The 14,056-nt window shown below is 47.7% G+C and overlaps 1 protein-coding gene across 1 annotated transcript in view; it reads right to left on the bottom strand.

Moving 5' to 3' along the window:
• Nucleotides 1–7,608: 7,608 nt before the first annotated feature.
• Nucleotides 7,609–14,056, bottom strand: part of LOC127032323 (killer cell lectin-like receptor subfamily B member 1B allele A) — an 81,789-nt gene continuing 75,341 nt past the window's right edge. Inside the window, exons 5-7 of the mRNA XM_050919534.1 lie at nt 12,071–12,225; nt 11,505–11,614; nt 7,609–10,655 (exon numbers count right to left, since the gene is read on the bottom strand). Coding sequence (XP_050775491.1) covers nt 10,535–10,655; nt 11,505–11,614; nt 12,071–12,225 — 386 coding nt within the window. The 3' untranslated portion in view covers nt 7,609–10,534. The remainder of the gene's footprint in view (nt 10,656–11,504; nt 11,615–12,070; nt 12,226–14,056) is intronic.

The raw sequence follows: 14,056 nt of genomic DNA, 5'->3' as shown, positions 1-14,056 counted from the left end.
TTTGCCTCACTAGGATTTGACTTCCACTTTTTAAAGGAAGTCTTTATCTCTCACTGCTTCTTTTACATGGTTGTTAAGCCACGGTGGCTCCTTTTTAGTTCTTTTTACTGTGTTTCTTAATTTGGGGTATACATTGAAGTTGGGCCTCTATTTTGGTGTCTTTGAAAAGCACCCATGCGGCTTGCAGGGGTTTCACTTTAGGCATTGTACCTGTTAACTTCTGTTTAACTTTTGTTATTGCTTATGTGACTTGTGGTTAGCCAGTGAGGCAAAACCAAAGTCCTCTCTGTCTGGCTGATTTGATTTGCCTTAGAGGTGGAAAAACCCCAGCCTTGGGCTGTAACTGCCCTGTTTTAAGCAATTTGTCCTGAATTGGCACTCTCAGTTGGGTCCCACCAAGGCTAGCATTGTTACAGTAGGCAACATGCCAATGCAGGGAGATGGAAAGAAGGCAATAGAAAGCCACACACCTGAACATCAGAGTAAGACGTGGTATTTGGTTAGTTCCCTAATTGTTTTGAATGTGTTGGGAGGGAAGTCAGAGGAATGGTGGGAAGATCGGGGTTTGAAGGAAGACATGCATGTTAAAGGTGGGCATGGAGGAGAGAGTGGGTACATGGCAGCTTGGTGCTGGGAGGGGGATCATCCAAAGTGCGTGGAGTAAGAGTCAGTTCTCCCACTCCCGGGCTCTTGGTTCCCTGAATCCCTTCCCACATTGGCCTGTAGTGCCCTGTCAATTGGGCTGACCTGGAGCGTTGGCCTCTCCCCATTGGCCCTGGGGTCTGTCAGTCTCCTCCAGATTTTGGTTAGAGGGATTGTACAACTGGGAGCCAATCATGCTCTCTGGCGGGAAATTAAAAAAAAAAAGCAGCAGCCACTCCTTTGGAAGCCCAAAACAAGCAACAATCAATAAGCCACTTCAAGCAGGAAGCCCAAAACGAGAAGTAACAAGCCCCTTAAAGAACTGGAAAAGCCCAAAAACAAGTAACTCAAAGAAATTACAAGCCAAGTCCACTTAAAAACAAGTGAAAAGTGGCTTGTTTTAAATCTACTTGGCAAGCTGATGGGCCGCTAAGCCGGGTGGCCTGCTAGGCAAGGCTGAGAGCTTCTTAACGAGGCTTTGATCCCTAAGCTCTTTATCACCCATCAACCCTTAACCAGGAGGCGGGGCTACTCAGGAAGCCCAGGGCTTTACAAAGCTACTCCTAAGCAACTAGAGGAGCTAGTGAACAGGAGCAGCTAACAGGGGAGTTTTGCGAGGGGGTTTACAAAGGGGACCTGGGAGGACGGGCTACGTACACTTAAGATTCCTTAAACGTCTTTTAACTTAAGCCAAAAAACACCTCCTGATAAAAACAAAACAACAACAAAGGAACGAGCTGCAGGAGTAAAAAGAGAACTCAGGCAGAAGTCCAGCAACAGAGGTGCTACCCAGTTTATTACACCCAATTCAGCATGTATGATTACCTGTCCTGTGGGCAGGTGCCATACGTATGCATTCGGTGCAAGGAGCTCCTGGCCCTCAGAGACTGTGTAGGACTTTGAAGACCAGGGTGGCTGAGCTGGAGGAGCTAAGGGAGGCAGAGAGGTACATAGATTAGGCTTTCCGGGACAGAAGAACGGTCCCACCTCCGGGTCTGACTGCCTCTGTGCTGTTGAGGAGGATGAAAGCCTCAGGGAAGGAGAACATCCCACTGGAGCTGAGGGAGGGAACTCCAGTTTTTAGGGAGAGACAGCTGTTAGTAATCGGCGATCTGATCATTGGAATGTGAGGCTACATTAACAACAATGTGTTAACCCTTGAGGGCTCAGCCGAGTGCTAGTTCATCATTTAGCAACAAGGCATTCCCTGGAAATATCCCACCCTCTGACTCCTCCACCTCAACCAAGCTTCACAATCATCACTGCTGTGTACAGTATTACATCGTTTGTATAAAACTTATACTGTGTATATGTGTGTGTATACAGTACATAGTGGACGGATGAGGGGGACAGTACCATGGGACACAGGGAGCACAGAATCAGGCCAGAGACCTGCAAACCCCACAGGACAGCAACCCAGAAATGAGCTGGGCAGGCCATATAACGGCAGGAAATTGGAGGGAAGGGGGACCGCTTACAAAGGACAGAAACTCTCTGAACTGGAGACAAGAGGATGATGAGCTGTGGGAAGTGTGTTGGGGAAGTAGCTGTATAAAGGTAGCAAATCCCCATTGTGACATTCTCCCCTGCGCCAAGAGTCGGTAAGCAGCTGTTTTAGCTGAGTGGGAGACCCAGGTCCCCAGATACTAGGAGCGGGAAGGAAGGCCTGGTGGGGGTGGGGGGAGAGACCCAGTCCCAGAGTGGTGAGGGGGGGAGGGAAGGAGAAAGGGGTGTCCCCAGGAAGAGCAGTGGACCCCAGGGTCAGGGCCGGCTCCAGGGTTTTTGCCACCCCAAGGAGCTTAAAAAAAAAAAGGGCACGATCATGATCTGTGGCACTTCGGCAGCAATTCGGAGGCTGGTGCTTTGCTCTGAGTGGCAGTGAGGGACCCACTGCCGAACTGCCGCTGAATAGCTGGACATGCTGCCTCTCTCCGGGACTGGCTGCCCCAAGCACCTGCTTTCTAAGCTAGTGCCTGGAGCTGGCCCTGCCCGGGGTGGTGGGAAGCAAGGATGGGGAGAGGGGTGGCTCCAGGGCTGGAGGAGAGGAGCAGCTCTGGGGAGGGGGAGAAGAGTGGTGCTGGGGAGAAGGAGGAGGCAGCCTCAGGGAAGGGGTGGCCCTCGGGGGGGGAAGGGGTGGTCCCAGGGAGATGGGGAAGAAGGGAGAGATAGGGGCTGCCTCAGAGGGAAGGGAGGGAAGGGGAGAGGGGTGGCCCGGGTGGGAGAAGCGAGGGAGAGAGGGGTAGTCTGGGGGGAGAGGGGCAGTCCTGGGCGGTGGGGGGAAGGTGGGTGGAAGAGGGGGAGAGTTGTGGCCCCGGGGGGAGGAAGTCTAGTGGGAGTGGGGAGAGGCGCTGAGTCAGGATGCCTGGGTTCTATACCTAAGTCTGCTACTTACTGATTATGTGAAATTGCATCTGCCTTAATTTCATCCTCTCTAAAGTCAGTGTAAACAGGCTCACCCAAAACACTATGGGATCTATGGATGGTTGGCTGTGTATAGGTGCAAAGAATGGATAATCCATTAGTGTTCGCAATGTCTTGGAACTGCTGGGAGTCTCCTAAAACCTAATTCTGCTCCTGATTAAGGAGGGATGTGTGCTGTGTAATGCTGACCCCTAGTGGAGACTCTCAGCATTGATACAAACAAGTTACGCGTTACACCCTAGATCGGTGGTCTCCAAAGCGCACCCCAGGGGATGCAAGAGGATCCTTTGGGGTGCGCGGAAGGAGGAGCACCGCCGGAGCAGCGCAGGGGGCAGGTCTCCTGCCCATGTTACACAGAAGGCCAGACTAGACGATTACGATAGTCCTCTCTCACCTTGGAATCTATGTGAGTCTATGTTGTCTGCCATAATCTAGATAGGCTGCCCTTTAATAAGAGGTAAGAACTTGATTCAGGTCTTTCAAACCACTCTGAGTTCCAACACATTAATAAGTAGGTGAGACTCCTCACAAGTCCATTTGCCTTGTGCTTGATGGTGATCTAGGTATGCTGTTCTCCCCAGAAGTGATGCATCAGGTTGGGAGTGGCAGTGAAAAGAATACTCTTCTGCACATCTTGCTCAGTTCTTTCAATTAGTTAAAAGAGGCGAGAACATTCTCTGGAATCTGCAGCAGCATGTCTAAATTACATCTGCTCAGCTCGAATGCTAATTTCAGCCAATCCTGCATGCAGCATAAGTGTAGTCTGGCATGCTGCATGACAATAGTGCAGGAGGCCATGTGTCCAAGCAGACTTGGACAGTCCTTACTGTAGTGTATGGATTCAACTGAAGCTGTTTGATGAGACTGGACATGGTTACAAATCTGCCCTGGGGCAGATGAGCTCTGGCTGTCTTGAAGTACAAAATCACCCCTATGCACTCTATTCATTGTGTTGGAGTAAAAGTGGATTTTTCTTTGTCAACCTTCAGGCTGAGGTTGCTCAAGAGTTGGAAAATCTGAAGGCTGAAACTTTGTACCTATGTTGCGATTTCCCTCTGGCAAGCCAGTCGTCCAGGTGTGAATAAACTGCTATTCTTAGTGTTCTGAGATGGGCCGCAATCACTGCCAAGACGTTGGTGAGCACCCTCAGTACTGTTAAGAGACCAAAAGGGTAGAACCTTGTACTGATAATAGTTTTGTCCCAGCAAGGACCTTAAATACTTCCTATGCACCTTAAATACTTCCTATGGAAGTATGTGTTCTGGAGGTAGAGAGGCATAAATCAGTTTTCTGAATCTAGGGATGATATTATGGAGGCTAACATTATCATCCTGAACTTGTATCAGTAGCATAAGGTGTTTAGCTCTCTCAAAGCCAGGAAGTGCACATTACTGCAAGTTTTCTTAAAAAGCCAGCCTAGGAAATTAAATGCATGTGTCTTGATATGGACAGTAGAGGTAAATCACATTACTCCACATTGTAACAGTCAGGGTCCAAACACTGCAAAGGGAGAACAGAGGCTCTGAACCCTGAAGAGTAAGCAATTGAATCAACTGGTTTTATACGTTAGTGTATAAAAATATCAAAAGTAAGGTATTTTATGAAAACTTGAAGATGTTCTGAATTTGATGGTCATTATAAATTATGTATACAGACTGGGGTTGTGAATCTATATATATCAGATAGTATGCTCATAACCTGTACTACAATTTCCAGTACACCTCACAGCAGGGAAGGGCTCCTCCCAAGACAGGTGTTTACACAAAACCAGACACAAGTAATTGTAAGCAGAGTCAGGATAAGCTCTACATTGACATCTGGTGGAAAGAATTTCAGAGAGTATATTTGCATAGGCACGCCTACCCTATCCCAGACTGCCAAGCTGTGGGACTGCTTGGTGACAAATTGCTCACCCTCAGTTGGGTGGTACTGGCTAGACATGGGACATGGGTTCCAAAACCCAGAGAATAGAGAGAGGGTGGGGACAGGTATTTGTGCCTGGTGGCGCAGTTGCCTTGTGCAGCCAGAAGCACCAGTTGCATCCCCTCCTCTCCCCACTGTGGAATATCAGAGTTGATTTTTTTATTCCCTTAAGAATTTAAATACAGGTTACTGAGCTGAACTCACTTTGGGCTAATGGTGCACTAGCACTGGGGCTCCCCTACTATGAGCTGGAATCACTAAGAGCTGAAAATCACTAAAAGCTGAGAGCACTGAGTACTGTGCTAACTAGTGGGGAGCCCAAAGCTATACTGTGGAACAGAGCTGCTGGTGGAGTGGAGCAGTTTGCGGGGACGGCTGGAGCGGATCACGGGACAGCTGGTGGCAGCAGGGCGGCTGGCAGAGCGGAGTAGCTGTGGGACGGGTGGAGCGGCCCACAGAGTGAGCGGCGCTGAGCAGTTTGCAGAAAGAACTGGAGCAGCTAATGGAGCAGAGCAGCTGGTGGAGCGGAGCAGTTTGTGAGGAAGGCTGGAGGAGCAGCGTGGAGCGGCTGGTAAAGCGGAGCAGTTCATGGAGAAGGCGGAAGCAGAACCCACGGAGAGGCAGGGCAGTTGGCCCCGGACCACGTAAGGTGCCCCTTTCTACCCAGGCTGGGGGGAGGGACCTCTACAGATAAACTCTCGAACTCGGGTGGCATTGACCAGAGACTTTTGGGTTGTTGGACTTTGGGGTGATTGGACTTAAAACCCTAAGGGGGAAAAGGACAGTGCCAAACGTACTTGGAGGTGGGTTTTTGTTTATGGTTTGTGTTATAACCCTGTTTGTGGTGTTTCTCCAATGGGATGCCGCATTGATTCCTTCCTTTATTAAAAAGATTTTGCTACACTCAGACTCCGTGCTTGCGAGAGGGGAAGTATTGCCTCCTAGAGGCGCCCAGGGGGGTGTGGTATGTAAGTGTCCCAGGTCACTGGGTGGGGGCTCGAGCTGGTTATGCATTGTGTTACTGAAACGGAACCCCTGGATACTGAACCCGGCCCTTGTTGCTGCCAACTCAGAGGGGCAGAAGGGTTACATAATGATCCCTGGTACAACCCAGGAAAAGATAAATGATGGACCATTAGTGGTAAGACACAAAAGCCCCAGCTACCAAGTTGAGAAGGAATTTCACCCCCACTCCCCACCTGCTGAATAACTGTGAATTACCATAGTCTGGGAGAAAGAAAAAACAAAGATCGTGCAAACTCAGTTAAAAGAAGGAGGTTGAAGTGAAAGGTATCCAGAAACTGAGGGACTGCCTCTAAGCTGTCCGTGAAACGCCGGATCCCCTCTATGACAAGGGCACACTGGGAAACTGTTCAGAGGCAATAAGTAACTCAACAGTTCCCAAACTAGGGGGTTGAGGCTCCAAGGGGAGGTCACACCATGAATGAAGGGTGTCCCGCTGTTTTGCTTTTCACAACATGATCTTGCATGTATGTTGCGTGAAAGGTCACGCTATGCAGAGGCCACCATTTTGTCAGGGCACCCTCCATGGTGTCTGGGGTTGCAGAAAGCCATAAGGCTGAAAATGGAGTCACGTAGGGAAAATGTTTGGGAATTGCTGAGATAAAATTGCTATATGTTTATTTTCTATGTAACTTGATTTTGCTTTTCCTTACTATTTCATTTAGTGAATCTGTGATTTTTCTCTGGTGTCCAAACTTTGTGGAGGGTGTGTACCAAAGCAAACTGATAACTGGGGGCTCCTTTTACACCTTCAGGGGAAAAGTCTGAGTGTTTGGTAGTTAAGAACTTGGGGTAGATGGATCTGGGGAGACGTGGGACCAGAAGGGTGTTTAGGTCACTCTGCAAGGAGTAGCTAGACTAATGGAAGCCAGGGTGACAACTTTATACTTGTGGGCTGGCTAGTGGGAGTCAGAGCTCTGAGCCATAATAATAATATAATATGTGGAGATATACCTCTCTCATAGAACTGGAAGGGACCCTGAAAGGTCATGGAGTCCAGCCCCCTGCCTTCACTAGCAGGACCAATTTTGCCACAGATCCCTAAGTGTCTCACTCAAAGACTGAACTTACAGCCCTGGGTTTAGATTGCCAATGCTCAAACCACTGAGCAATCCCTCCCCTGTGGCAATATAGTATTAAGAAATCCCAAGGGCACAGGACAGATGGTTACAGACACTCATTGGATTGAATGTCATGTCACACACTATCCCATTTTGCCCTGTATTTTCTCCTCCACATCAAGGACTCCCTTGCAGCTGTCACCTTCACGTGCTGAATTTGCCTTTGAGCCCATTTTTCCTGTCACCTTGGGACTCCAGAACCCTGCCTTCTTAAGCCAGACACGCTTGCCAGCTGCAAACGCAGATCCAGGTCTGGTCCATGCCCCCAAAGCTGCAGACTTTGATGAAAAAATGCTCAGCAGGTCACCTATCTCCAGCACCCAAACACCCAGTTCCCATTGGGATCCAAACCCCAAATAAATCGATTTTACTGTGTATAAAGCTTAAACAAGATAAATTGTCCGTCCTCTAAAACACTGATAGAGAGATATGCACAGCTGTTTGCTCCCCTAGATATTAATCACTTACTCTGGGTTAATTAATAAAGAAAAGTGATTTTATTAAGTATAAAAAGTAGGATTTATGTGGTTTCAAGTAATAACAGACAGAACAAAGTAAGTTACTCAGCAAAATAAAACAAAACATGCAAGTTTAAGCTTAATACATTAAGAAATTGAATACAGGTAAAATCTCCCCCTCAGAGATGTTCCAATAAGATTCTTTCACAGACTAGACTCCTTCCTAGTCTGGGCCCAATCCTTTCCCCTGGTACAGACCTTGTTAGTTCCAGCAGGCAACTTAGGTGAAAAGCCAGGGATTTCACATGATTGGGCCCCTTTGTTCTGCTCCACCCCCTTTTATAACTTTGGCACAAGGTGGGAATCCTTTGTCTCTCTCTGGGTTCCCACCTCTCCTTCTAAATAGAAAAGCACCAGGTTTAAGATGAATTCCAGTATCATGTGACATGGTCACATGTCCTGTGAGACCCCAGCCTTCATCCTTCCAGCACTGGCCTGCACATACCCGGGAAGTTTTGCAAGTAAACAGAGCCACTCACAATTAATTGTCCTAGTTAATGGGAGCCATTAAAATTCCAAGCCACCATTAATGGCCCACACTTTGCATCATTACAATAGGACTTCAGAGTAATGCTTCATATTTCTAGTTTTACATTCAAGAATGATACATTCATACAAATAGGATGACCACACTCAGTAGATTATAAGATTTGTAATCATAATTTACAAAAGATCTTTGCATAAAGCATATTCCAGTTACATTATATTTACACTCATAAGCATATGGAGTGCAATTTCACACTGCTAAAGGGGAAGATGAGGCACCTGAGCCTGGCTGTGGCTGGAGAACAAAGAGGTGAGATTGCTGCTTGAGTCAGTTCAGAACAAAGGTGAAGCCCATGGAAGCAGGGCATGGTGAACCTATGGGACCCTGCCCCATCTGATCTCTGGCCTAAGACTACCTCTTTGATGCTAGCCTACAGCCTTTCAGCTTCTGTATTGCAGGTGACTGATGAAGTGGTACCTTATGTTGAAAAGGCTGCCTGGGGTTGCTGCAGATATTCACTGAGGGCACTGCACCCTGGAGAGGAAAGTCTGAACAGGATCCTACCTCAGTTCAGCTTGCCAAATGGGTTGCTTGGGCCCCAAGGCCCCGGTCTCAGAGTGATTGAGGCTACAGACTGGCTGTTGCAGAACAGTGGGGATCGTTGGGGTCCAGGACACTAAAGTAGTTACTAGCAGGAGACTGATGGAAGGTTAGAGCATAGCATAGACACTGTAAGTCAGTGACACTGCCCTGCCCTGCCACCACCACCAGAAAAACTGGCCAGTCAGGCTAGAGGAGCAGTTTATGGGCAGAGGGTGACTCTCAATGGCTAGCAAGTGCCAGCTTTGAATCCTGTGAATTCCCAGAGCAGTGCCTGCAAAGAGTAGGATCAGATTTTCCAATGGGAGGTCTCACTGTGGACTGTAGATTAGCACACAAAGAACTGTACCTACAAGGGTGTTTTTGGGGGAGGGATAGCTCAGTGGTTTGCGCATTGGCCCACTAAACCCAGGGTTGTGAATTCAATCCTTGAGGGGGCCACTTAGGGATTGGGGGCAAAATCAGTACTTGGTCCTGCTAGTGAAGGTAAGAGGCTGGGCTCAATGACCTTTCAGGGTCCCTTCCAGTTCTAGGAGATAGGATATCATCATTATTGCAGTGGGCATTTTCTGCAATATTTTGACTCCTATGTGCCTCAGTTTCCCTGAATGCTTTGTATTGCTACCCATGGGGTGCAAATGGGTTAAATCTGTTCTTGGGGGCAGATTAAGAGACAGAAGGTGTTTGTGTCACACAGCTGTCTGGGATGCTATGAAGGGGGTCATTAAAGGACTGGTAAAAACTGGCCCAAATCAATGGAGAATTTGGACAGGCAATGGGAACCCCACTGGCCGTGATGTTCAGGCCTAGCAAACACCAACTAAAACAAAGGACATTTCCCCTGTCACATCTTGGAAGAGAAGCAGGACAAAGGCCCCAATGGGAGAACAAAGGGGAAAGGTGATGGCTGGGAGAAGGGCTGACCTCTGGGAAGATAGAGAATCTCACACTTGGGACTGATAAGGAGATGGAGACAAAAATGGATCCCATGCCAGCTCGACTGGCTGATGGCACTGGGGACCAGGCCTTAACCTTTGCCTTTCTATGCTGCTCTGAGGACTTACAGATTCTGTAGCCAGGTGATTTATAAATTGTTACCTTGTTTTGAAAAGGCTGCCTGGTGTTGCTGCAAATACTGCGAGCACTGTGTGCTGCAGGGATACAGCGTACACAAGCCTCCTGTAGGAGTCTGGAACCACTGCAGGGAGCCACAGAGAGAAAGAGAGAGGAATAGCTGGTGCTGAGGGCCCAGTTTCAGAGTCTGGGAGGCCACAGGCCAGGCCCAGCCTAGTAAAGGTGTTAGTTACAGGCTGGGCATAGACCAGACCCTGTGGATCTGTGACAAGAACTATTGTGTGCCTAGATTTGGGTGCATAAATGGTAAGCAACTACCAGATGTGGGAATACAAACTGGTGCTTTTTCATCTAAATCTCCCACAGAATTAGAGGCTATGGCTGAAAGTGGGGCAGGGTGGAAGAATGTTCAAAACGGTGCCTTTCTGAGATGTGGCCAGATGGCACGTAGGTCTCCAAAAGTGACACTGGTGCTTTACGACTTTTAATTTTCAAACTGTTCCTAAGATCCAAGAGTGTCTGCTCACACACGATGCCCAGGAGGCAGCCAGCTCCTCATGAAATCAGACCCAGATCCTGAGGAACAAGTGAATGGATCTTTCCTGGAAAATGAGTTTGTCGGAGGCTTTAGAATTCTTTAATTAGCAAATATGTTTTTCTTTTAGAAAACAACCAAGGGTGCTTGCCATTTCAGTTACGCAAGTGCCGCTCACTGGTGTGACTGCTTATTTCAGGGCAACTTTCTCACAAATCCATTTAGCTACAGCCGTGCAGGTTTCCGAAATAGTGCGGTTCCCTTTGATCATCCCACAGCTCTCCTTGTCGGCAGTGCCTGTTAGCTGGAACCTGGGGAACAAAGAGCAGGAGTCGCTGGGTGTTTAGCTTTACTGAGCAAGATCTTTAGCAGCTATCCCTCGTTTGGAGGGGTGGCCTATCTCCATACTAGTTTCCTTCAGCCCTACTTTTCTACAGAGCCCTAGTTAGTAACGTGCCTCCCAGAGTGGGAAAGGAGCTGGGGAGGCTCAGTTCAGTGCTGGAAAACACTTGTCCACTTGCAAAATCAACCGCCATGATTGATCAACACCGCCTGTGGGTGTGTTCAAACCCCACTGCTGGGGAGCCAAGCCAAGGAGCCCAGCAGCACCTGTGTGGTCCTATTTTGTACAATTGTGCCATGTGCACTGAGTGGTGTCTGAAGTGGGTGGAGCTTAGTTGGTGGGTGGGGCTTGGTAAAATACTGCCACTTTCCCCACCCCCATTGCAGCCCTGGTGGAAGTAAAATGTGCTGCTCAGCAGGAGAGGGGACCCTGACCCTGCATTAACTAGCACATTGCTGGACAAGGGCCACCTTACTCAGGCAGAGCAGCACAGCGAGAGCTAACATAGGCGTGAACAGCTAAGTGCCTCTTCAGCAAGACAAGGATTGTGCTTAAACTAGTGTCTTCCCAGACATGCCCATTCTCCAAACAGACCCTGGCCTGACCCCCCTTCATCCTGTGGTCTTGCAAGCACACAGGGGCTTGAGACTGACCAGTTCTCCATGGGGAGGATTCTGCCTGGTGCTTAACTGTACTTGTGCTCACAGACACCCTCTGCTCCTGCTAGCACTACAGAGCACTAACCTTGTGTTCCCACTTGTGCACCAAGCAAGACACACTCAGTTTCAAAGCCAAAATAGGAACCATGAACACTCACAGTGTTTCATCGAACGTGGCGTCGTCCACCCAGGTCCATTTTCTCTCTGGGGATGGAACCCAGAGTCCAAGCCAGACCAGGTTCAGCTGTGGAATACTCAGTACATACGCCTGTAAGTGACAGGACGGAGGAGTCTGGGTGAATATAACCTGCTGGAATTCTCTGGCTTCTTTGCTCTCTCGGCAAATGAAGGAAGAGAACCTGCAACACAGCTCTGCAATAGATATAAACCCAATTTCTGATGTTTCTCTTTCCCAGTCTCACCCCATCCTTCCCTTCCATGTATCAATGATATTTTAATGTGCTCTGGAATAGATTTTTCTTAAGCCAAATGCCATACAGCCAGGGCATTGTTGTTTTGCTGCAAGCCCATTGTATTACATTATGACTAGCGACACTCATCTCTCAAGTATCAGAGGGTTAGCCATGTTAGTCTGTATCCACAAAACCAACAAGGAGCCCGGTGGCACCTTAAAGACTCACAGATTTATTTGGGCATAAGTTTTCGTGGGTAAAAAACCCACTTATTCTCAAGGGGCGGGTTAAGCCATCTTTATTTACTGTACCATCTCCCCCTTGTCTTGGATCACCAGCATCTGAGAGCTCTTTGCTGAGCAGTCCTCACGACTCTCACTCCAGGTTTTACTTTCTTTAGAGACCCAATAGCACTTGTTCTTGTGCAGCAGCCAGTCAGCAGGGCACAGTTTGCACCCACAGCCCTCTGGAAAGAGACATGGAAAAGGCAGCAATACATGGGCTGGAAGCCTCTAAACAATGCTGAGCTTCCCTGTGTTCACGAGGGGCTTTCAAACGATAAACATTCTCAGCCAAGACATTTCTCTTTGTTCATTGTTTGTTTGAGGAAAGGCTCACTGGAGGTGTGGGGCAGGAGAGAGGTGCTCTGGCAGAGCTGTAATGTGAATAGGAATTCATGAGCTCAGGCACACAATTCACATTTTACAGGCTCAGTATCACACAATGTATTTCCCCCCAAGGAGCACCAAACCGCTGAAATGAAAGACACGACAAAACTGTCACCTTCTCTGCTGAACCACTTCTGGAGCACTTAAAAGTAGTAGGAGGGAGGTAAGGGATTCTCATAGGAAGTGCTGAGGGCTGCGTGCTGATCACACACACAAACACACACAAAACCACCTTACAAGAACAGTATTGCGGTTGCAAAGTCAAGCACTCAAAAGTTAGGAAGTGTCAGAATTAAGGTTGCCTGTGCAATTTCTGTTGGATTCCCTTGTGCATATGCATTATGATCCAGTCCGTAATTACATAGTCACATACCAGTTTTCTCCACCAGACCCCTGTGTCATTCAGGGCACATGACGGATGGGCCTTTAGTTTCCTAGATTGCTGCTACCACGTGGTGTTACAAGCCTCACCTAAAATCTGCACATGCACATCCTGAATACCTGTATTCAGTGCCTCAAAAGTCAGTATAGGGAAAGCCAGTGCTATCTAGTGGTGGAGTAGGGAGGCTGAACACCTGGGTTCTAAACCCAGCTCTGACACCACCCTACTCTGGCTGTGTCTACACTTATGATAATTAAAATCCCAGCATCCTCTTTTGACTAACAGAGGATTTACCAGCTTGTGCAACTACATTTTTTCCTCCCTAAAAATCTCTCTAGAAATTTCAATTGGATGTGGCAAATATTTCCAAATTATGGTCTATGGGGTGCTTGTAGGTGCTCTATGAAAGCTGACAAGTCACATGTGCCTGGCTTCTCTTTGTTTCCAGCTGCTGTATCTCACTACAAGACAGCTACAATTACATGTGATGCTTTCCCAGTACATCTCTACCCCGATATAACGTGACCCAATATAACACAAATTCGTATTTAACACGGTAAAGCACTGCTCCGGGGAGGCAGGGCTGTGCACTCCAGCGGATCAAAGCTAATTTGATATAATGCAGTTTCAACTATAATGCAGTAAGATTTTTTGGCTCCCGAGGACAGTGTTATATCAGGGTAGAGGTGTACTACTTTTCTATGAGCAACTTCTGTAGTTGCCATTGGGATGTTATTGGATTGCAAAAGGGAGGTGAGGAGGGTGAGGTCTGGCAGTTTACACATGGGAAGGCAGGCATCCATTAGGTGCTCTGTGTTAAAATATGCTGCACCATGCAAAAACATTTGAAACGATCTGGGATTTGGAATTGTTTTTCATTTCCTCTCCTGTGGTATTGTATAATGTTGTGTGCTACTAAACAGCTAGCAAGTTTCACTCCACATGTGATCACACTACAATGGTAAGTGAAAGGATATAAAATGTGCTTGTTTTGTACATATTGGAAGTACTTTGAATGACCACTAGATATCACTCCTACTACTCTGCACAAACAGCTGAAAATTTATTTATCAGAGCTGCCTGAAAAGTGAGATTTTCCCTGGCAAATTATCAGAGGGTTTTCCCCTTTTTTGCTTTCTCTCCTATTTTTCTCTCCACTAGAGGAAAGATGTGAAAAGATAAAATGTATAGGAAAGTGGGGAAAAGGTCATGATTTTGAAATTAAATATTTAGTTTTTCTCTGAAAA

Source organism: Gopherus flavomarginatus, chromosome 12 (assembly GCF_025201925.1).
Source record: "Gopherus flavomarginatus isolate rGopFla2 chromosome 12, rGopFla2.mat.asm, whole genome shotgun sequence".
NCBI lineage: Eukaryota > Metazoa > Chordata > Testudines > Testudinidae > Gopherus > Gopherus flavomarginatus.
This window is presented reverse-complemented; position numbering and strand designations above follow the sequence as displayed.